This window comes from Amblyomma maculatum, chromosome 6 (assembly GCF_055883805.1).
Source record: "Amblyomma maculatum isolate TAMU_Amacu chromosome 6, ASM5588380v1, whole genome shotgun sequence".
In the NCBI taxonomy this organism is placed as follows: domain Eukaryota; kingdom Metazoa; phylum Arthropoda; class Arachnida; order Ixodida; family Ixodidae; genus Amblyomma; species Amblyomma maculatum.
Genome location: NC_139349.1, coordinates 45,696,555 through 45,718,501, shown reverse-complemented (window position 1 = coordinate 45,718,501; position 21,947 = coordinate 45,696,555). Strand labels below are relative to the sequence as shown.

The window sequence follows — 21,947 nt, the reverse complement described above, 5'->3', positions numbered from 1 at the left end:
CAGTTTTTTCTACAGTTATGTTTGAGAAGCAATGTGGCGTTGCAACTGTTTTCCGTGAGCAGGCGCACACAGCTTATTATCCATAAGAAAAAATTCGGATTGTGCCGCATAGCTTCGAGCGCTGTAGTGCGTCCAAGTTTTAGTGAACCCGATACCTAGAGCGACGTCCATTGTGGCCGACACCTATGTTAGAGCCGCTCGGCCGTGTCCCTTTCTTGACGAGTACGTGGCAGGTAGCCGACATTGCTTTCGCTGACGTTTGACATGAGTGTGCTCCCATTCCCCAATACCCCGAGAGCGGCAGATTAAACGTATCCAATTGCAGGCTCGGTAGTGGGGACTGGGGCTGAGTTATAAGCGAGGACGACACAGCTGTGTTCCATTCTTCCAGCGGATCGAGAGAGAAAGGGACCCTCGAGTGGACCGGCTCGTTGTAACACTGCAAGTGGATTCCGCGGGGACCCGGACCCCCGACTTCTGTAACGCCATGAACCTGGTCGCAGTGCTTCTGCTCGCTTCTATAGGTCTATTTGATCATGGGGTGTTGGCTTCTGATGGGTAAGCCAGCTCAGCATCAGCCAAATGCATTTTACAACGCCAGACAGAAATCTACTGCTTACCGGTCAACGAAAAACGCTTTTTATATATTCAGCTGGTGAAATTTCTGCACCCTATTCGAAACCCTTGTTTTTTTTCGCATAAAATAGAACACCGCGCGAGAAGCTGAGAAAACATTGATGCTAAGCTGCACAAGCTGAGCATAGAATATTAGTAAACAGGGTAATTATTTCAGTTAGCAAGCTTGTTAGTTATAATGTATTATCTTTTTTTTAACTAATGCGTTCGCGCACTTGGGAACAGGTAGATATTTTTAGTTGGCTGTTAGTTATAGCCGCATAAGATGTAAGTATTTATAAAATACGATTTCGCTCAGCCAGCGCCCTAACGCGGCTAGGACAAGTAAAAAACTTTCACGAGACACGTGCGCTGTTGTGTGTCATGCACTAGCGGGCGTTCATGCGCGCGTTCTAAGGTAGCGTGATTCGGTGATGTCATGCAAACTGGTCGAAATTCATCGCCACACTGCAATGAACACTGCCGTTTCATAAAGACCTCCTAAACCTGATAATAATATCGGGAAGGGCCAGCTGAACTTTATTTGTGACACCCACGCACCCGACTGATATTGCTAAATGTCCCTATAAGAATTTAGTCAGCAATCTTGCCAGGGTTACCAGAATTATTAGAGCGTTCTGAAACTACCGCAATTAAGAATAATATTGTTACGATGAAATAGCAAAGGGGTGTTTATTTACAGTGATATGGCAGTGGGATAAGGTGAAGCCTACTAGCCCCAGGCACCAACGCTTCGTCTTCTTCTTCTGCCTCACCATCACCATCCCTCATCGTCGTCATTAGCGTGACATTTCCCCCCTGCTCAGACGAAGCCCTCTGGGCGTGTTCGTGAGTCGTGCGAGGCTGACACGGCTTCAAGCGGGCAACATGACACAGTTCGGTTTTGGCAGACCGGCGACCCGATGCTGTCAGGCGGGCTATCCCATAAGTTAAATCACTAAGGCGTTTGATAACCACATATGGGCCGTCATAATGGGCCAAGAGTTTTTGATGTAGGCCACGGCGCCGAATTGGACGCCATAGCCAGACTAAATCACCTACAGAGTACGTGACCCGCCGGTGACTGGAATCGTATCGCACTTTGGAACGTTCTTGTGAAGCACCAGACCGTAATCGGGCGATTCTCCGAGCTTCTTCGGCGAGACAGAGGGTCTCAGCCAGGCAGGGGTCTTCACGGCTTGTGAAGGGCAGGATAGTATCCAGAGAGTAGCGTGGCGGTCTGGCGTAAAGCAGAAAAAATGGACTGTATCCAGTCGTCTCATGCGTGGCGGTATTAAACGCATACGTGATGAAGGGCAGTATGGTGTCCCAGTTCTTATGCCCTGCGTCCACATACATGGCTAGCATGTTGATAAGCGTTCTGTTGACGCGCTCAGTCAAGCCATTTGTCTGGGGATGGTATGGCGTCGAGTGTCGGAAAGTTACGGCGCATAAACGCATGAGCTCTTCAACAACATCAGCAGTGAATTGTCGGCCCCGGTCAGTGATGACAATTCGTGGCGGCCCGTGTCGTAAGATGACTGAGTGCAGCAAGAAAAGCGACACCTGATGCGCCGTAGCAGATGGAAGAGCGGCGGTTTCACAGTAACGTGTGAGATAGTCCACGCAGATTACAATCCAGCGATTTCCATCCACGGACTTCGGAAACGGACCTACGAGGTCAATGCCTACTTGATCAAACGGTGCTGTCGGGGTCTTCACAGGGTGCAGCAAGCCAGACGGAGTTGCAGTTGGACGTTTGTGGCGTTGACATTGCTTGCAACTGGCAACGTATTGTTCAACCGTCGAGCGCATTCTGGGCCAGTAAAATCTTTCTTGAGCACGGTGGAGTGTTCTAACCGATCCCAAATGCCCAGAAGTTGGATTATCATGCATAACACGCAATACGTCCGTGCACAACGTCTTGGGAACTACGAGTAGGTATCGCTGGCCGACAGGCGAATAACTCTTTTTCCATAGGAGGCCATCATGCACACAAAAACGGCTTGTAGGTACGTTGGCTTGGGCAAAGAGAGGCTGCAGACTGGTATCATTTTGCTGTTCCGTTTTGAAAACATTCGTGTCGGGGAACGCTGGCTCGAGGGTCGATATATAATTGTCGAAATCGTCGCTTTCAGGTCCAGTCGTGGCCATTGGCATCCTAGAAAGACAATCTGCGTCTGCATGACGCCTCCCGCTTTTGTAAACCACGGCAAAGTCATATTCCTGTAACCGGAGGGCCCAGCGTGCGAGGCGACCACATGGGTCTCGAAGGTTCCGCAACCAACAGAGTGAATGATGGTCAGTTACGATAGTAAACGAACGTCCGTACAAATATGAACGGAAACGCTGCACAGCGAAAACTACAGCTAGGCATTCCTGTTCGGTGACTGTGTAGTTTCGCTCCGGCTTGCTCAGGGTACGACTTGCGTACGCGATAACATGCTCTCGTTCATTGTGCCGTTGGACAAGGACTGCACCAAGACCGATTCCACTAGCGTCCTAACAGTGATATGGCAGTGGGATAAGGTGAAGCCTACTAGCCCCAGGCACCAACGCTTCGTCTTCTTCTTCTGCCTCACCATCACCATCCCTCATCGTCGTCATTAGCGTGACAATATGCCACTAAAGTGACCTTCGTACTTCAAAAACTGCACCTTTGAACTTATTGGAAGAATGAAATGTCAGGCATGATGTACACTCAAACGAATGTCACCCGAAAAAAAAAAAATATAGTCGGAGGTCAGATTAGTAAGGCTACAATTAACGGAGATAATTGCGCTTATAAAAAAGAAGATGTCTTGTCGCCGTACCCACCAAGATTTCTCCACGTGAGGATTTTGGTTAGAACTGCGAAATTGTACCTGATGGATGAATGGCTCTCAAAAACAACAAATAGGACTTTTCAACTCATTTGTTTCCCAGGTGTGACGAGTATGGCAAAAATAGGCCGTTGAACTTGATAAGTGACGACGACTGAGTGTGCTCAAATCAGTAACAAGGAAGCGCATGTGCGTTTTCATGTGGCTATCACCTGCACCTAAAATAAAAAGAGACGTCGTGCGAGATGTCTAAAAGCTAGAAATAAAAGCCTCTGAAAAATTTATGTAAATTACTTCGTGCCAGTTACATCTTGATTTTTTTTTTTTTTTTTGCTATGCCTATAGGCTTTCTACACCTGAAGGCTCGACCGCGGACGCCCAAGGCAACGGCGACGACGTAGGTGAGGCAGAAACCACTAACCTTGATGACGTTAAATATTCCGAAGCGTTTGCATTTTATAACTACATAAATAACATTGCAGGCCACTGTTCATGGAAAGCGATGTGAAAAAGTCCACACTACCGCCGTTTACCTTTTAAGATTACTTTTATAATTCACGGGTGAAAGTGGAGCGCTAGAGGCAGCCTATTCTCCCAGAGACCGTTGTGGGACGAACAGCTACATTACCTTCCACCTGTCGAAAGAGACACGGTGACTGAAAAAAGCGCACTGCCAAAAAATACATCTTAGAATGATTTTTGTCGATAATGTTGTGATATTGTAAGCATTTTTTCTGCTGCTGCTGGCATTAATATTAAAAATAAAGTTATTCACTGGGAGGGGACCGGGGAGGGGAGACGATTGAAGAGAAGTTGCAAGCTTAGTACATTAGACTTCGATATGAAAAAGCATTCGGAGTGAGCAAATACTTTGCACAGTTCCTCTTTCTTTTTACAACACGCCTACAAAAAAAAAGCAGCCCGTGTGCACTATTCTATTTTACAACAGGTCCCAAGGTAGGAAACGTCGCTTCTACAAGAACATGCTTGTGCATTCCAGAACTATTACACCGGAAATAAAATCGCGCAACTGGTGTCTGCCCAGCAGAAAACTGTACGCTTCATATTTTCAATGTATCGGACTAACTGCTGTACATTTGCTTTATTGAAAGAAATGACCATTTTACCACTACAAGCCCAAAGAAAAGTTTGGAGACTAAAGTTTCAGTTTTTGCTAAGAAGTCCCCTCTATCGTCGGACCATGCTAGTCCATCAACAAAGTTGTATTATGCCTTAATCGTTAACAGTTGTCATCACCACAATACACCACTTTGGATATAAGCTTTGGCCATACAAACCAGAGAAATGGAAAGAGCTGCCTTCTGATGTTATTCGGACCATTTACTCAATTTGAAAAGTCGTGGCAGTTTACTAAAATGATACGGCCCGCCTCGGTGGCTCATTGGCTAACGAGCCCAAATGCTGTACTTAAAGATGAGGTATCGAATCCCTGAAGCAACGGCCGCTTTTAGATGGAGGTGAAAAACAAGGCGCCCGCGCGCTGTTCGATGTCAGTGCACAATAAAGGTCGAAATTCCCAGAGTCCTCCACTACGGCTCCTCTCATATCCTGAATTGCTGAATTGGTTTGTGACGCCAAACTTTAAGCAAAAAAAAAAAAAAAAAAGCTATAGTCAGGTTTCGCAATTGTGCACGTAGTCATACATATCACTTAAAACTATCAGATGTTTCGAAAAAAATATTTTTTGTTTTTTCTTGGGTATCACTGGCAACGTTTCAAACCTGACTTCATTTAGCTATTACTACCTCTTCATGTTTTATACGTTTCCAAAAATTTATTTTGTGTTGTAATGTCGCCGACACGGTTTGCAAGCCAACTTCAATTAGCCATCAGCACTTTTCTACGTTATCATTTGTTTCGAAATACATTTTTTTGGGCCCTAGCTTGATGCCACACTTGTAAGATCCGAAAACTGTCTTCAACTGGAAATCTAAAAGACCTTTTTTCTTTTCTGGTGTCACAGAGACAAGGTTTAAAATCCAACTTCAAATAGTCGAGTATCCTTTCAAGGCATTAGTCGTTTCAAAACATTTTTTGTTGACATGCTGAAAATGAGGTTTAACCTCAACCACCATTTCTCTGCAGTGTCTCATAACATCATGAGTCAATAAAAGAAACACGCACCGTGGTGTCCTCGGCAAAGTTTGAAAGCCGACATAAATTAGTTCTCGGTATTCAGAGAAGCCCAGTATGAGAGATGCGCATATCGTTTTATAGGCCATACTCTGCAAAAGGCTTGCATAGACAAAATTCAACAAAGCATAAGGGGAGTACCAAAAACTCGTGGCGTGCGTCACTTTCACGTGGACCAGAAGAAGGTAATTAAAAAATAAGTAAGAAAAAAAACGTATGTCGGCGTTTAACTGTAGACAGCCAATAATCCGGCCGCAACGATGAGAATATAACGAACGTTTTTATGGAATACATAAAATATGGCATTCAGATGAAACAACTTTAGAGGGACTTTAAAGCTGCTGATGTCTTTACGGCTCCACAAAATACAGGCTTGTGGCACCGTGTATGCCACAGAAATGAAAAATGATTCCGCTACAATAATTTCTCGAACACAGCAGCATTACACAAAATTAATAGATGTTACTTAATTAATTAAATTACATACTTTTAAATAACAGTAGGTAATTACTGTAAGGTAGAATCACCACATCTATTATTCGGTATCACGAGGTTGTCGCCAATCTTTTTAGAATTTCCTCTTTTGTATGTTTACATTAACCAGTTCATAAGTGAGATAGTTGTCTGACAAAGAACATGACAGCTTATCCTTCATATCTATGTCCTTGTTTTTGTACGACCATGAAAAGTGCATTTCAGTTATATATACATATGCTTACAAAACAATACACAGAACGCCTAATTCAGCCTGACTTTCAGACGCAAGTGCTGGAAAGGTACGGTATGTGGGGTTAATAGAGGCTTTTAGTTTAGCGCTACCGCCTAACGCTACCGCGAAAGCGTCAGTACGCGTGAGCAGATCACCCCGATGACGACAGATGGCGCCACGTTCCTGTCAAATATCTGCGGACACCGCACCCGGGGACCAATCAGCACGTGCTGTGCTGACGGTGTGCGGTAGCGGTAGACGGCCACGGTAAGCGACAGCGCTAGACTAAAAGCCTCTAATGCCTCAACGTATCCTTGCTTAGGGGAGACATCTTAGAGTACAGCTGCAGAGCATTTCGGCCGCTGGAGGTTCTTATATGAGTTGTGATACCGCACAGTACATTTTCGCTTTTGCCTTTCGTCTCTAACAATATGCGGCCATCGCGGCCAGAATTTGGCTCCGCGACCTTCGGCCCGACAGCCAAGCGTCAACACAGCAGTGCTGACATGAAGCCTTACCTTAGTTGTTCACAATGAGCTTTGTTATAGGCACTATTCGAAACAAAAAAATTACTGTTATCCGTTACACTGTTTTAGTGATTGCGATGAGAGAAAGAAAATAAAGACGTATAAACAAACAAAATTGTGATGAGAAGTCGACATTGAGATTTTTTCCAACACACAGCCAAATTCCTCCGTAACCCACTCTCAAGTAATGCAAAAGTATATCTTACCATGTAACTCGAGGAGAACGACAAATGCGCGCAGTTAATGCGAAAAGCGTATATTTTTTTTTTGTCAGGTGAAACGCTCTTCCTCACCCCACTCATCGAAGCGGGCAAGCTGGACGAGGCCAAGTCACTCAGCAAGGTTGGCCCCATCGGCGCCGACCACGAAGTGCTGACGTACGCGGGCTATATAACGGTGAACAAGCAGTTCAACAGCAACCTTTTCTTCTGGTTCGCACCATCTATGGTGAGTCCAGTCTTCTCGCGGTTTGGTTGCAGGGTTGGGTCGGCACTGCATTATATACAAGACTAGCTGGGAAGCAAAACGTTCCGGGTTGCGTAATTAGCATTAAATATGTTTGTTTTTGCTGCTAATACGCGCAGAGTCAAGAGAACTCTACTGCCTATATCCCAGTCCCAAACGCGTTTGAATGTTCACACGGAGTCCTACACCGGCTTAATTGGAGAAATATGGGAGAGGCCTTCGCCCTGCAGTGGGTATAGTCAGACTGACGATGATGATGACGGAGTCCTACGCGGATGTGCAAAACGATGATATGGCGAGGACCCGTTCACACTTTCGACTCGTAGCGGTCGCGCGACCGTTTTGGTAGAAAAGCGACAGTCACAAATGGTCGCATCGGTCGAAAAGCGACTGCCGTGGGCCGTTCGGGCACTGCTCGATTTCCAGTCGCGCGAATACTAGTCGCAAACCGTTAAACCAATCAGCGGCTCAGCTGACGTGAACGTAAGCTAGCTTTACTCTATGTGGTGAACAGTCAAGGTGGACAAGTGTGGAAAGCAACCCGCAAGTCGCATTCGCAATTGTGAACATCGGTTGCTCTCTGGTCGCATGCGACTGCCGTTCGCGTGTCCTTCGTGAGTCGCAAGCGTGAATACACCTTTATTCGGATTGTGTTAAAGGTATTCTATTCGTTGCGAGAAAATTGTATCTAAAAAAGTGTGATGCTTTATATTGCATGGCGATTTTCAGAAAGAGGCCGCTAGGCCTGTTGCCTTTGCAGCGATTTCTTTAGTCTGTTGACTTTTGTATCATAGAGCAAGGAGTCGTCGTTCATATAGAGATTCATCGTGAAGCTCAGGAAGATGTCGGTTGTAGGTTCTATGATGAAATTAGGTCGAGTGGCTCTGTACTTCTGGGCCGCTGCAATTGAAATTGCAATGACACGTTAATACAATGATTTGTTTTGACCCATACTTTTGATCGGCGATTCTGTTTTGCTGAAATGTGTTTTGACAGAAAAAAATAAATTAAGCCAGCACATTCCTGCCATACTTTCACCTTCAGAGCAAGATGAACTGTGTGTTATTAGGATACATTTAGACGGATTGCCATCACTGCAAGGCAAGGCAGCAAGGCAAGTTCGTTGTGCGATAGGCACAGCGGATTAGATAATATAATGTTTCTTACAGACCGCACTAGCGAATACCAGGAGGCTAAGGAAGTCGATGTACCGCTGGGTACCCACTGTGAAATGTTCTATAACACAGAAACACAAAATGTGGTTCTAGAAACTTTTATAAAATCATCGACAGGCGAAAAATGTGCAAGCGTAGCAACGATCACTAAAGCCTTGTACACGTCCCGGCTTATCAGTTCATGTAAGCATTGCACAAGCCGCAAAAATTAAAGCTACGAAAGGCATGATCGTGTCAGGTGTGGACAAATTTGATTACAGCTTGTTATTATTAGACTATGAATACTCGAAAAATTCGTGCAGAGCCTTATTACACTCTAGAAGAGAAACCACTTTTGACAGCTATTCTCTGCTATATTTTCTTGCTATAAAAAGTGCATTTTACGATGTTTATTTCCCATTAAATTTAGCCAGCGGTTTTTATATAAGCAGCTTTGAAGCATCGTTCTGAAGTGAAGCAACTGATTCAAGCTTTATTGCTTTTATAGAAAGCCGCCCTCTGAAATATCATATTGTGCAGTAGCAGATGCGTTCACTGCCTCAGTCAGTCCCACGTGAAAAAACGTTGCGCATATGTGACCGATACTGAAGGTTAGGGGACTAATTTTTATGATTTAAAATCTAGTTATAAGACGAAAAATACCTATCGACACAAGGGAACTCTGATGTTTTAAATACTAAATTGAGCTCACGCGGTGTTACGTGACAGTTTAAATGCATATACAAAGGAGACACTGTAGTGGATGTTTTAAGTGTCTTCCTGGCGTATTTTTTTCGTTGATATCCGTGTTACTACTGTCTAAATAACTTTGCAAAGTTCGGAAATTGATATCCACAATCGTGCTGCAAAAAAAAAAAAAAAAAAGAACTGGCCACACAATACCAGTTTTGTGTGGCCTCTGACTCTTCCCCTAGCGTTATTCCAAATCAGATAACACAGTGCTTCAGTAAGTCACCGCCTGCTTATAAAACTCTGCTCTCTTGGTGAAGTACTAGAGAAAATCCATGCTCGCGCTTGGCATCTCTAGACTTTGCCCCGCTTACACGCGCTGTAACAAAGCTCTATAGATATTCAACCCAAGGGAGCTCAATCCGCCCAAAAGCTCAGCGACTGTATTGAAATAACATGAAGGAAATAACATGAATGAAAGGAAATGAAAGGAATGAAAGGAAATAACAAGAAGAATAAGATTGGGATGGAGCGCATTTGGCAAGCACTCGCAGGTTATGACTAGCAGCTTACCGGTATCGCCCAAGAGGAAAGTATACAACAGTTGCATCTTACCTGAAACGGGGCTGAAACGTGGAGGCTAACCAAGAGAGTTCTGCTTAAGTTGAGGACAACCCAGAGGGCTATGGAACGAAAAATGGTAGGGGTAAGGTTAAGAGATAGAAAGCGTGCAGATTGGGTCAGAGAAATAACTCAAGTTACCGATATTCTAGTGGAAATTAAGAAGAAGAAATGGACATGGGTAGGACATGTAGTGCGAAGAGAGGATAACCGATGGTCGCTGAGGGTAACAAACTGGATTCCAAGGGAAGGAAAGCGTAGCAGGGGGTGGCAGAAAGTTAGGTGGGCGGATGAGATTAAGAAATTCGCAGGGGTCAAGTGGATGCAGCTAGCACAGAATCGGGTTAAGTGGAGAAATATAGGAGAGGCCTTCGCCCTGTAGTGGGTTTAATCAGGCTGATGATGATGATGATGACGATGATAATGATGATGATGTATTGAAATGTGGCCGTTACCGCAAAAGCGAGGGCTATTGTTTTTTCACACCCAACAGTCGCAGGAAAAGAAAGGCAACTTATAGTAGTGCTGCTAAATATGCTATAGTTAGGCAGGCATGACTGGGTAGTGTAGGCATGCTACACTGCCTGACAGGCCGCATTATGAGCCACAGACAACAGACCGACTCTCATCTTAAGAAACTGGATGCCAAGGAAAAGTAAAAAGGGATGCACCGACACAAATACAAAGACTAGTTCTGAAAGTGTGGCCGCACCTATCATGAGGCAGGAATGATACGGGGGTAAACGTTAAACGTTTTTGTCCCATACGAAAACAGCCTAGCTCGTGGTGATTATCGTATGAAAAAACAATGTTCTTCAGAAATGTTTGTAGCTGTGAATTTGAGAAGTCTCTGTTACTGTTCTTGTGTTAATTTCAAGTCGCATGGCGCCATATCGGTAAATATAACATCAAGTATTAGAACCAGTGCTCTAAGCGGATATCTCCTTTTCACAGAGCGATCCTGAAAATGCCCCCGTGGTGATGTGGCTGCAAGGTGGTCCCGGTACAACTTCGATGATGGGCTTCTTCAACGAAAACGGCCCCTACTATCTGTCGGATGACGGAGAAAACGCCGCGTTCCGAGAACTCACATGGGCGCAGCGGTACTCAATGCTCTACGTGGATCAACCCGTAGGCACGGGATATAGTTTCACTGCGGACGAAGCCGGCTATGCTCGAAACCAGACTGATGTTGGCCGTGACATGCTGGAATTCCTGCAGCAGTTCTTTACTCTCTTCGGCGAGCTGGCCCAGAACGAGTTTTACCTCACCGGGGAGTCTTACGCCGGTACAATATGCCATTGCATTGCATAGGGTAGTCGAGTCTTAGTTTAAACATGGTCCTTGTTCTCACAGTGCCATAGCATCTGACTCGGTCGTACTATGAGGCAGAGTGGAAAAGTATGCGATGCACCACCTTCAAGCCCATCTGTCTGTGCCTGACTACTTAGATGTACACCCTTTGTCAAAAGTTTACAGCCGAGAGGGTTTGCTTTTAAGCAATATATTATGACTTCTTTAATAATCATGGAAGTCCTAGCCATTTGAGAGGGTAGGCCGAAAAATCTTCTTGCCTTCAGTAAGTTTGGAAACCTGGAAATGCCTTACGAATCACATAGTATGGCTCAGAAGTAGACCCCTTGGGCTGTAAACTTTTGACAAAGGGTGTACGCCCTTGTCGGCTGTTGTAACAGTTCGAACACAGCGACCGTGTTAAAACGAAGTCCGCAAGAAGCCGTGCTTTTTGCTGAAACATGTGGTGTTATTACGGCGAGTAGTTCAAGCTGCAATTCACTAACTTTATGCTTGTTAAAAACGATAGATTCGTTAAAGAAAGGGGGAGGGCACAGGTTTCATTCATAAGGGTATGGCGCAACAGCAGTTAAGACGTCATGTTTCTTGCAGTCCTTTCATTTGCAAGTCGGTTGTTCAGAGAAGCCTTACGGGTTTTGCGCCTCTGCTTCCACACATCTATTTAGGCGTATAGTCATAAGATGCCATAAGACATAGATGCAAATCTCCTGGTTAACCGAAGTACCCAGACGTGCCTGCGTAGACTAGGAACAGCGTGTCCGACTCATGATGCGAGGGCTCTGGAAAGCTGGACCTCGATCCCACCCTCTCACCTCGAAGATGAAGCCAAGTTGGCAGCGCCTGCCAGTTCGACCATGTCATGTGGTCTCATGACGTCGCAAAAACTAATGAGCAGTCGATGCGTGGTCGTGTCACCTTGAAGGCAACTAAACTTTCCACAGCCATGCTAGAGATTTTTCGTTCACAACGCTGACACCAAATCTTATGGAGAACGATACTTTTAACGTTGACGCGTTAAAAACTGCTCACACAGCGTTTAAGTATTAAACCCTCTTTCGATGGCTGATCATTACTAAGTTATATTTTAGACGAGAGCCCTATACATATGATCTACTCAGTTATTTTGCATTCAGTTTTTGTTTTCCGGGACTTCGCGAGAAAGTGAAGTGGAAGGTTTAAAAACAACCCCTCTTGTCTCGAACAGTGACTTTGCAGTTTCGGTGACGTTATTGTTAGTTATTTTGTTATTTAAAAGCTTGCATCTACTATCGATACTGAGACTAATGCAGTAAATCTGATTTATAGCAAGAATATCAACGAATCCAGCTCTCACGGAAACCACAAATGACTAATTTTTTAAGAAGACGCCCCCTCCCCTTTTTCTTAAGAATTGCTCCTTGAAATTTCTTGCAGGAATATTACTCCTTATACTAGCTTTGCTCTATATGTTAATTCTCACATATTCGCCACTTATATGAAATCCTGTTAAAGGTTCCTGTTGTGCTTTCTTTGTGCTGCGAATTCGCAGGAAAATACGTGCCTACAGTGGGAGCCGCCCTACACGAGAACGCTGACTCAATGCGCGTCAAGATCAATTTTAGGGGAATCGCATACGGGAACGGACTAACGGACCCAATCAACATGATCGGTTTCGGCGACGTGATCTATGGATTTGGCTTGATCGACCGCAACGACGCCGACTACATGATGCGCGTCAGCGACGAGACGGCCCAACTTATTCGCGCCGGTCGTACGAAAGAAGCCCTCTACGTCATCGACAGGCTGTTCTTCGGAATCGTGTACGGCAAAGACACGTTCTTCAGAAACGTCACAGGCTATACTTACTACTACAACTACCTAACCAACACAGAGCCAGCGGGTAACAGAGCATACAAGATATTCCTCCAGAAGCCCGACATCCGACGAGCGCTGCACGTCGGAGACATACCGATGAGCACAGAGAGGGACATCGTGGCCGGACACTTCGCCGAAGACTTTTTGCGCTCGGCTGTGCCTCAGCTTACCGTCGTCCTGGAAAACGGTTACAAAGTGCTCCTCTACAGCGGTCCTCTGGACATATGCGTGCCTACTACTCAAACCGAGAACTTCTTGTCCCTCATGGCCTGGTCGCACGCCGACCGCTGGGAACGCGCTCCCCAGAACTTGTGGCGAAGCCCAGACGGGAAAGAGCTGTACGGCTACAAGAAGACCGTCGAGAACTTGAACTACGTGGTGGTGCGCAATGGCGGCCACGAGTTGCCCTACGATCAGCCCAAGCCGATGTTCGACCTCATCACTGCCTTCATCGACGGAACCGATCCCTTCTCCGAAGGGTCTGTGTCTTCCGTGTAGACCTTTACTGCCCGTAGCAGCGGAATGGCGATATTAGAAGATTCTTCGTTTCATACCGCACTTTTCTTCATATTATGAGAACATCGATGTGATATTTACTGAGACTTGGTCACTGCCGAGAATCAGTATTCACATTAATAAAATGACCGAATTCTTAGCTGGCCTAAAACATCGGTCTTGCACATTGTTTTCAGTAAGGTGGAATAGGATAAAAAAAATGTATTTGTTTTTGTTAACATAGAGGTTGCTGAAATATTGTGTTGCTTGCCCGCACAGGCAGCGTGTAAGCAGAGACAACCCATATTACTGCCCACCAGGTTTGTGAGGTACACAGATGGTGTAACTGCTAAAAGTTGTTGCAAGTTGTGGACGAACAAAGAGAAAGAGAATGCTACAACCCTATATACTGCCTTAATTGATAGTATCGTAGCTCTCATTAGATGCTCCAGTTAATGGTAGGTGGAACGCAACGCAAACGATGTGACAAGATACTATTTCCTGACAATGTAACGAAATAAAATCATTTTTGTTGCCATTATTTTTGCTTACGTTGGAAGCCGTGGATTATTTTAACTGAACTGTCATTCCCCTGAAGAGGCCACAGATGCATGCTATGCCGACTTGTGCACCAGGCCAGAAGCCCTGACTGGCTTTCCTTTTTCGCTGACATTGAACATGGTTTCTTTTTAGACCCATCGCAGCCATCTCCCCCAACATCCAAATCCTCTTTCTTCCCATCACGTGGGACACCCGGATGACGGACCACAGCGAAGACACGGAGCAAGCCTTAACGCACCTGGCCATCGACATCATGGGCGTCGAAACTGATATTGCCTATGAAAGTGTTCTTCGCCTCTCTATCAAGGACTGCTAAATAATTGTCAAAATTAGATTTTTACACCAGTATGCTATTCACACAAGTCTCTTGCGGAATTTGATTTATATGTGAATATCCAACTGAAACTAGCCAGGCAACCGCAGCAATCGCTTAGCAGCCAGCACCAAGCAGTGAGCAGCGTTGATAGTACTGAAGGATCTTACCTGTACAGCCGGTGTAGGTGAGTAGGTATCATAGTGGGGAACCGAAGGTATCGTAATGCAAAGCATGCAGATAGATAAAGGATATGATAGCACTGGCTTAGGTTGAATTCCGAGTCCTTTCATGTCACGGATGAAGTCTCAAAATGGGACGTAAATTCTTTAAGCATGTCATGACAAGCATATCACGGGAAGTAGGTCATGTCAGGCGCCACTGATATCACACAGAAATGCGCGCTTTTGATGGTCAGCGGGCCGCCATACTTCCTCATAATAAACGTTTTTAATATGTGCGCTAATAATTGTTGCTGTTTCTGAGAGCGTCAGGCCATAGCAACCGCATATTTAGAGTGTTTACAGTACGAAAACGCTTAAACTTCACACGTCCGGCTGTTTTCTAAAAAATTAAAGGGTAATTTTTTCAACCTAATTGTACTCTTATTTCAAAATTTGCAAGAAGTATATCGCTGAGGTAGGATCAGTTTCATCGCAAAGTAGACCGTGCATTGACACAGCGCAATAATTATATCAAAATAATGTTGATTAATCAAGCAAGCTTATTATTATATTATAAAGGGCATTAATTTATAAATTCAGGGCCGCCAGAGCTTAAGTTAGGATCATGTTTTAAAAATTATCAATCAGTTTGGTAGTTGAAGCTATCGGATGCGGAAAATCAACATTTGAAAGCTTGAGCTGCCTTTCAGCAATTAAATGGTTTTGCTATACTTGCAATCGGCCTCACAAAAATCATAACCCCTTCTACAAGTTCTAATACAGAAATAGTGTAGTATTTGATGTAAAAACAATAAGAGCAAGTGAAGCTGTTTTAACGATATGAATTGAAAGGTCTATCACGTATGAATAATGTCAGGGGCGTCCGCTTCGTTGTACAGCTCGCATGCAGAGACCGCACAGATATCCCACTGGTAGACTTCCAAATATAAATCTCTCAAAGAGAAAAAGAAAAAAAGAAAGAAGAATAGAATTCTGAAGTTTCGCATTAAGAGACGTGTTTACTACCGCACTGTTCATTCTCCCTCCCCCCCCCCCCCCCAAGTCCACGATTTCCCTTTCTCAACGCTATTCATCAGCCTACAGTAGTACGTTAAAACGTACTCTAAAAGCACCTTTGTACTGCTTGAACTCAACTCATATGTACTGTGGCGTGCGTGCGTGCGTGCGTGCGTGCGTGCACACACACACACACACACACACACACACACACACACACACACACACACACACACACACACACACACACACACACACACACACACACACACACACACACACACACACACACACACACACGCACACGCACACGCACACGCACACGCACACGCGCACACGCACACGCACACGCACACGCACACGCACACGCACACGCACACGCACACACACACACACACACACACACACACACACACACACACACACACACACACACACACACACACACACACACACACACAAATTTCCGGCTCCGTAATTTCGCCGCTGTACGTTAAATACAGCGTGTTGCACAATTAGTGACGCGATGTAGAATGCTTCTCCCAGCTAAACCGCGGAATCCTCACAGTTCAAGATTTGCACAGAAATGGTATTTTGTGCTAGTATTTTTTAATACAAAATTTGTTTGGGGTACTTGCCTGATTCGACCAAAGAAGTCAGATGTTCCCATCTTATGCGGCGGCGACGACGCCAGACGAGCCGCTGCCCCAGCGATGGTATTGGTGGCGCCACCTCATGCTGCTTACAACAACTCTAGAGCAGGACAAGAGGGGGCGAACGTTTTTGGAAGGTTTGAGTTGTTGTAAGCAGCATGAGGTGGCGCCACCAGTACCATCGCTGTGGCAGCGGCTCGTCTGGCGTCGTTGCCGCCGCATAAAATGGGAACATCTGACTTCTTTTGATCGAATAAGGCTAGTGCCCCAAACAAATTTGGTATTAAAAAATACTAGCAACAAAATACCATTTCTGTGCAAAATTTGAACTGCGAGGATTCCGCGGTTTAACTGGGAGAAGCATTCTACATCGCGCCTCTAATTGTGCAACACGCTATATCTTCCATTTTTATTCTCATCTACTACTGCACCGAAATTAATTTTCCTCCTTCGGTCTTGTTCATTTATCTCCGTGTTGGTTTACTATTAGTGATGCAGGCTAGGGCTTATCATTCACTGTTTTCAGGACTGCCTCAAGCTGTACGAAATGAAATTCGCGCGCCAACAACGCGTGCTCAAAACATGTCATGCCGACTAACGACTAACTAACCCAATGGTTAATAACAGCAGTCGGTATTTATCGCACGCTACAATGTAACTTACGCCACAAGCAGATAATTGACATATTTTCGATTAAAGGCACTTGTTTAGTGACACAACTATAGCCTGCACACTCTTTTCTTTGATGAGATGTGGCATCAAGTAGCTGAGCTGGGTACGAAAAACTGCATACCTCAATACCACCAAAACGGCGAGTAAAATATAAAGGTCATTAATATTGTAGGCCTCCTATCCATAAGCGGTGATGTTGTTCACATAGAAGGGAGAAAAAACGGTGTCGGAGAAAATACGTACAACGTTTTTCTGTACCAGAATTATGTGAGAACTCTTATTTGTCTAGCGTTAAGAGCGGTGTCACACGTTTCGTTTCCCATTTACCATTTATCTGCTAAAGGTGAGAGTGCGACAGGGATTCAGACCGACAACATATCTACCTTGAATTGTACGTCGTTTGTTGTAGGCGTTGGCGTTCACTGAGCAGCGAGACAGATACTGCACCTTCCTTGGCCTAAAAACCTAACTAATGCAAGATCTTTAACACTTCGCCATACCATGTGCCAGTCTCTCAAAGCCGAAAAATTGCGGAATGCGGAATGATAAGCCCGTGGTAAAGATGCTATCGCGTCTACGCCTAAGGCGATGGTTAGCGTCTTCCTAACTTTTTCCAAGTTGTCTCTAACTCCCCTCCCTCCCTCCCTCCCTCCCTCCCTCCCTCCCTCCCTCCCTCCCTCCCATGACTACATAAAAAGCTAGAGTGAACGCGTAAAATGTATTGCTGAAGCGAAGATTGGGATTACAGCTTGTAAACACCTTGCGTGACAGCTCGCAGTGGAGCAATGCTGCTTTGCTAGTGTCAGCACGCTCCACGAAACGCCACGCTTCAGTTTTCTTGGCGCTTTAATAAGGCGCTGCACGAAAAACGCCAGGAGTAAAAAGAAATGGTTCCTTAAGTGACTTATTTGGAACATTCGGTTCAATGCGTCGACCAACAGCTGGGGATTCTACTAGCTTCATCCGTCCTTAAACACCCATTTAGCCTGCAGTAAGAGACAACATTAAAATTTTGTTGTTCTTTAGTTCAAGTAACGAGCGTAGTGAGTTGGAATTGAAAAAAAAAAATGTTGTGGTTTAGCTCTGGCTAATCCTAGTTGAATTGCGAAAGCAACCCCTATCACGCCCTGTCAGTGAGGGGTGCAGTTCAGTTCAGTTCAGGCGTTCAGTCGTGTCCGACTCTTCGTGACCCTATGGACCATGTCACGCCACGCTTTCCGGTCTCTCACTATCTTCTTAACATCACATAGCTTCATCTGCAATGCCTCGAGAATGCCATCTAACCATCGCGTTCGCTGCCTACCCCTTCTCCGGCGACCCTCAACCTTTCCCAACATCAAATCTTTCTCCATCGACTCCTCTCTTCTCATCAGATGACCAAAGTAGCTGAGCTTTAACTTTAGAATTTGACCCTCCAATGAGCAGTCAGGGTTTATGGTTGACAATATCGACTGATTTGATCTTCTGGCAGTCCAAGGAACTCTTAAGAGTCTTCGCCAGCACCACAATTCAAACGCGTCAATTCTTCGGTGGTCAGCCTTTTTCACAGTCCAACTCTCGCATCCATACATCACAACTGGAAAGACCATAGCACGGGTTATACGGATCTTGGTTGGCAGACTAATGTCTCTGCTCTTTACTAGGCGGTCAAGGCTAACCATTGCTCTCTTTCCCAGAAGCAGGCGTCTCCTAATTTCATGGCTGCAGTCTCCTTCCGAGGTAATCTTGGCGCCCAAGAACAGAAAATCTGTCACAGCTTCCACTTCTTGTCCATTGATGCTCCAGGACTTGATAGGGCAAGACGCCATGATCTTCGTCTTTTTAATGTTCAGTTTAAGCCCAAACTTCTCACTCTCTTCTTGTACGCGCATCAGAAGTCTCTTGAGTTCCACTTCACTTTCTGCCATTAAAGTGGTATCATCCGCATATCTAAGGTTGTTGATACGTTTTCCAGCAATCTTCACTCCAGCTGAAGACTCGTCCAGACCGGCCTTCCTCATGATGTACTCTGCATATAGGTTAAATAGGCAGGGCGACAGTATGCAGCCTACATTGTTGGGAACACTTAAGCTCATCCTTTAAGGGAATGACGCGAGAGCGTAAGCTACCAACCCACATATAAAGTCACGCTTTGTCCAAGCCGTATGAACGTGCCTGCGTGTCGTAGGGTTAACGAGAGGGAAAACGGCTCTGGCAGGCTGATTCTGATATCAGCCTCCCATGTGAAAGGAGCGACCCGAGTTGGCAGCTCCTGTCCGTTGCAGCGCCGGCTTGAGGACCACGGACACGGACACAGAGCACAGCGACGAGCGGTTAGGCCTGGCGTAGTTTAGCTTTCGCAACAGAAACGCAGTGAACAGCAAGTTGCGGCGTTGTCAGATATGACGGCGTGTTCCTTTAGAGCGGGTACGTGGCAGTTTTCGGGACTGAAATTGCCATAGGAGATGCCGGTGGCCTGGTCTTGTTCAAAGCATTATAGGTGTGATGCTTCTACTCAGCCGGTCTGTGTTATCCTGCCACGAAAGAAACATGTCTATCAGCACGGGTTGCCGCCACGTTGAGGGTCTTAGAACTGTGTTGATGGTTACTTGTATCTAAAAAAAAAAAGCAATATTCAGCGATCGATTACAAGAAAAGAAATGAGGGTCGCCGAACATTATGGTTTTAAAGAGAGTGACTGGATAATGAGGCAATTACAGCGAAATTAAAATTAAAAGTTTCTTACGCATGAATTCGAAGCTATGCTCTAGATTCTAATGTCAGACAGGAATCTCTTTTGGGCTGATTGGTACTTTAGGGTGTCGCTCTCATCTACGACTCTGACGTTTGACGCCCCATAGTGCAATCTGTCTCGTCCTCTCATTTTGCTGATGAGTGTCAGAACTGTACAATTTTTGTCTGCGTATGCTGGCCATTGCTCACTCTGCCCCTCGTCGTTCCAGCACCTCCCCGGAAAAGATAATAGCAGCAAGCCGGCCAACATAAAATATACACTAGCGGACATTGATGAGCGCAAGGACCGAGTTCAATAAGAATAATGGCAGTCAGCTCTAAAATAAAATATTTACTAAACGTATCTGCCGAAATATTTTGAAGCAGCGCAGAGAATGAAACAGGAGCAAGAGGCATCCATTCGGACAGTGTTTATTCGTAAAACACTGCGCACAACAAGAAAGATACAATGAACCAAAATGGTGTACAGAGAGTAACAATAAAAAAGAAATAAAATATTGACGAACTCATTAAAAGGCCTTCGGAAAAACTAACTTCTATCTCGCAAAGCTACGCGAGGTTTACTAATGCATTTACCATGTTGTGTTGAGGCCGGAATGTCAGCATAACTAATAAAAAGGTGTTATCTCGGCCGGTATCAGGTACATTTGTGGGATAAGATCAGTTGTGCACTTGCGTCATTGGCAATCAGTGGTCAGAAATCTTCGGTCAATGCCGTGGGAAATGTTTTACTACTCCGTACGTCCACAGGGTCGTGTTTACGCACATCGCACATTGCCGGTGTGTCTGGCTCTACACATGCTCCAGGTAACACATTTTGCGCTCTGGGAAATTCCCACTGTTTAGTAGTCTTTTTCGCTTTTTTCCTTTGATGGACGGATGAGCTCATCTTTTTCAGCTTTACAGGAGCTGTGGTCCCGTTTTTTAGTCATTCGTCTTGTGTGCTGTTCACCATTGTAAACCATTATAGAACCTCCCGGACTAACTATTTCGCTAATTCACATTTTTTAAGCCTAATCAGGTTGACACTCTACTTCAGAGCCCGAGCTTCACACGACCGACCGGGTTAAAATGAAGGCAAAATTAAAAAATAATTTAAATTCGATAGAGAAAAAAAATGAAATAATGAATGACTCTCACCCAAATATTCCCCACATGCAATCATTTTACTGAGCGCTGCAGCTTCTTACTTTTTTGCACTGTTCGTACAATAAAGCACCTGCATCTACCGGTGTGCCTGATGTGCATGAAAGAGACACGGCAGGACGGCTGCATTTCCTTTTTTTTTTCCCGCTGCTCTTGCTTGTTTCCCTCGGTTATTCTTTTCCATCTGCAGGCGAGTAGCTTTCCCAATTTGCTCGTCCTTGACCTAACCTTTCACAGAAAGGCCTTATTGCAACGAATAGCTTTGTGCGCCGGAATGCGGGCTGAAACCTGTACCTAAACGGACGTTCATTTCGGCCGAAGGCTGCATTCGTCGTGTCCTTATTTTGATGAGCGGGTCGTACGTACCTGTCATTAGTTTTGCTGACAATGTTTTGCTAACATGGCTCTCAATTACGCATGTCGCGAGAGAAAGAGGCTAAAAGAGCTACAGACATCGCAGCGGGGGAAGTGCTCTATAAAAAGCAGGTCCACGGAGCAACGTTCCATCCACGTGTGGCTCTAGGGGCGAGCAGGCTGTCAAAGAGCACCGTCGGATATTGTCACTGCAAGCCACGTGAATTCAATTCCCCTGCACCTCGCTCAACATGAAACTGGTCGCAGTGCTTCTCCTGGTTTCTGCCCCTCCATTTTTTGGACATGCAGCGTGGGCTTCCGACGGGTAAGTCAGTAGAGAATTAGCCGTGATTTTTTTTTTTTTAAATGAAAGAGACGCACTCTTCTCATCCGTCCCCAAAAGCCGCTCTATTTTTTTGCATATTTATATGGTATGAGTTCTCGATGAAGCATAATGTGCCTTTCTCCCGTGGGGGGGAAAAAAGTACACACTTGAAAATGTAAATATAGGCAAGAAAATACATTTCCATGTTCAGCTTCCTTAGGCATCAATTTTATAGGCAGCTTAGTTGTGAAATACCGTGAAGAACTGTTAAACGTATTAATGTTAATGCTCTTGATTTTTTATGTGAGTGAAATCTTTTTATTGATTTCTCCCCCGCTCGCCCTAAATAGGTAATACACCATAAAAAAAAAAACCCTATAGTTTGCGTTTCTAAATGAACGCAAAAAATGAAGTAAAAGGTTGCACATGATGTGGGAAAAATTGTTTATGAACAAGTCTCAAACGCCGCCAGTCGGTTCTAAACGACCATGGGACGGTTTGAGTGCGTATGAATATGAGCTATAAGTTGTTGCTGAGAAAACGGCTCTCGAGCTCGTATTCACTACGAGACCTAACAGGAGGTGGCGCC

The 21,947-nt window shown here is 45.1% G+C and overlaps 1 protein-coding gene across 1 annotated transcript; it reads left to right on the top strand.

The window, feature by feature from the left end:
• Positions 1 to 396: 396 nt before the first annotated feature.
• Positions 397 to 13,952, top strand: LOC146185636 (venom serine carboxypeptidase-like). Its single transcript, XM_084605564.1, has 5 exons — positions 397 to 558; positions 3,783 to 3,838; positions 7,102 to 7,274; positions 10,712 to 11,045; positions 12,600 to 13,952. Exons 1-5 carry the CDS (start codon positions 488 to 490, stop codon positions 13,421 to 13,423), a joined length of 1,458 nt encoding a protein of 485 aa, XP_084461690.1. The 5' UTR covers positions 397 to 487; the 3' UTR covers positions 13,424 to 13,952.
• The last annotated feature ends 7,995 nt before the right edge of the window (positions 13,953 to 21,947 follow it).

What these genes read in the sequence shown, in the direction of transcription:
- LOC146185636 (XM_084605564.1), top strand. Translation starts at nt 488, where the DNA reads ATGAACCTGGTCGCAGTGCTTCTGCTCGCTTCTATAGGTCTATTTGAT. An exon ending in GGGGTGTTGGCTTCTGATGG is followed by an intron (nt 559 to 3,782) that starts GTAAGCCAGCTC and finishes CTATGCCTATAG; the next exon opens with GCTTTCTACACCTGAAGGCT. An exon ending in TCTGGTTCGCACCATCTATG is followed by an intron (nt 7,275 to 10,711) that starts GTGAGTCCAGTC and finishes TCCTTTTCACAG; the next exon opens with AGCGATCCTGAAAATGCCCC.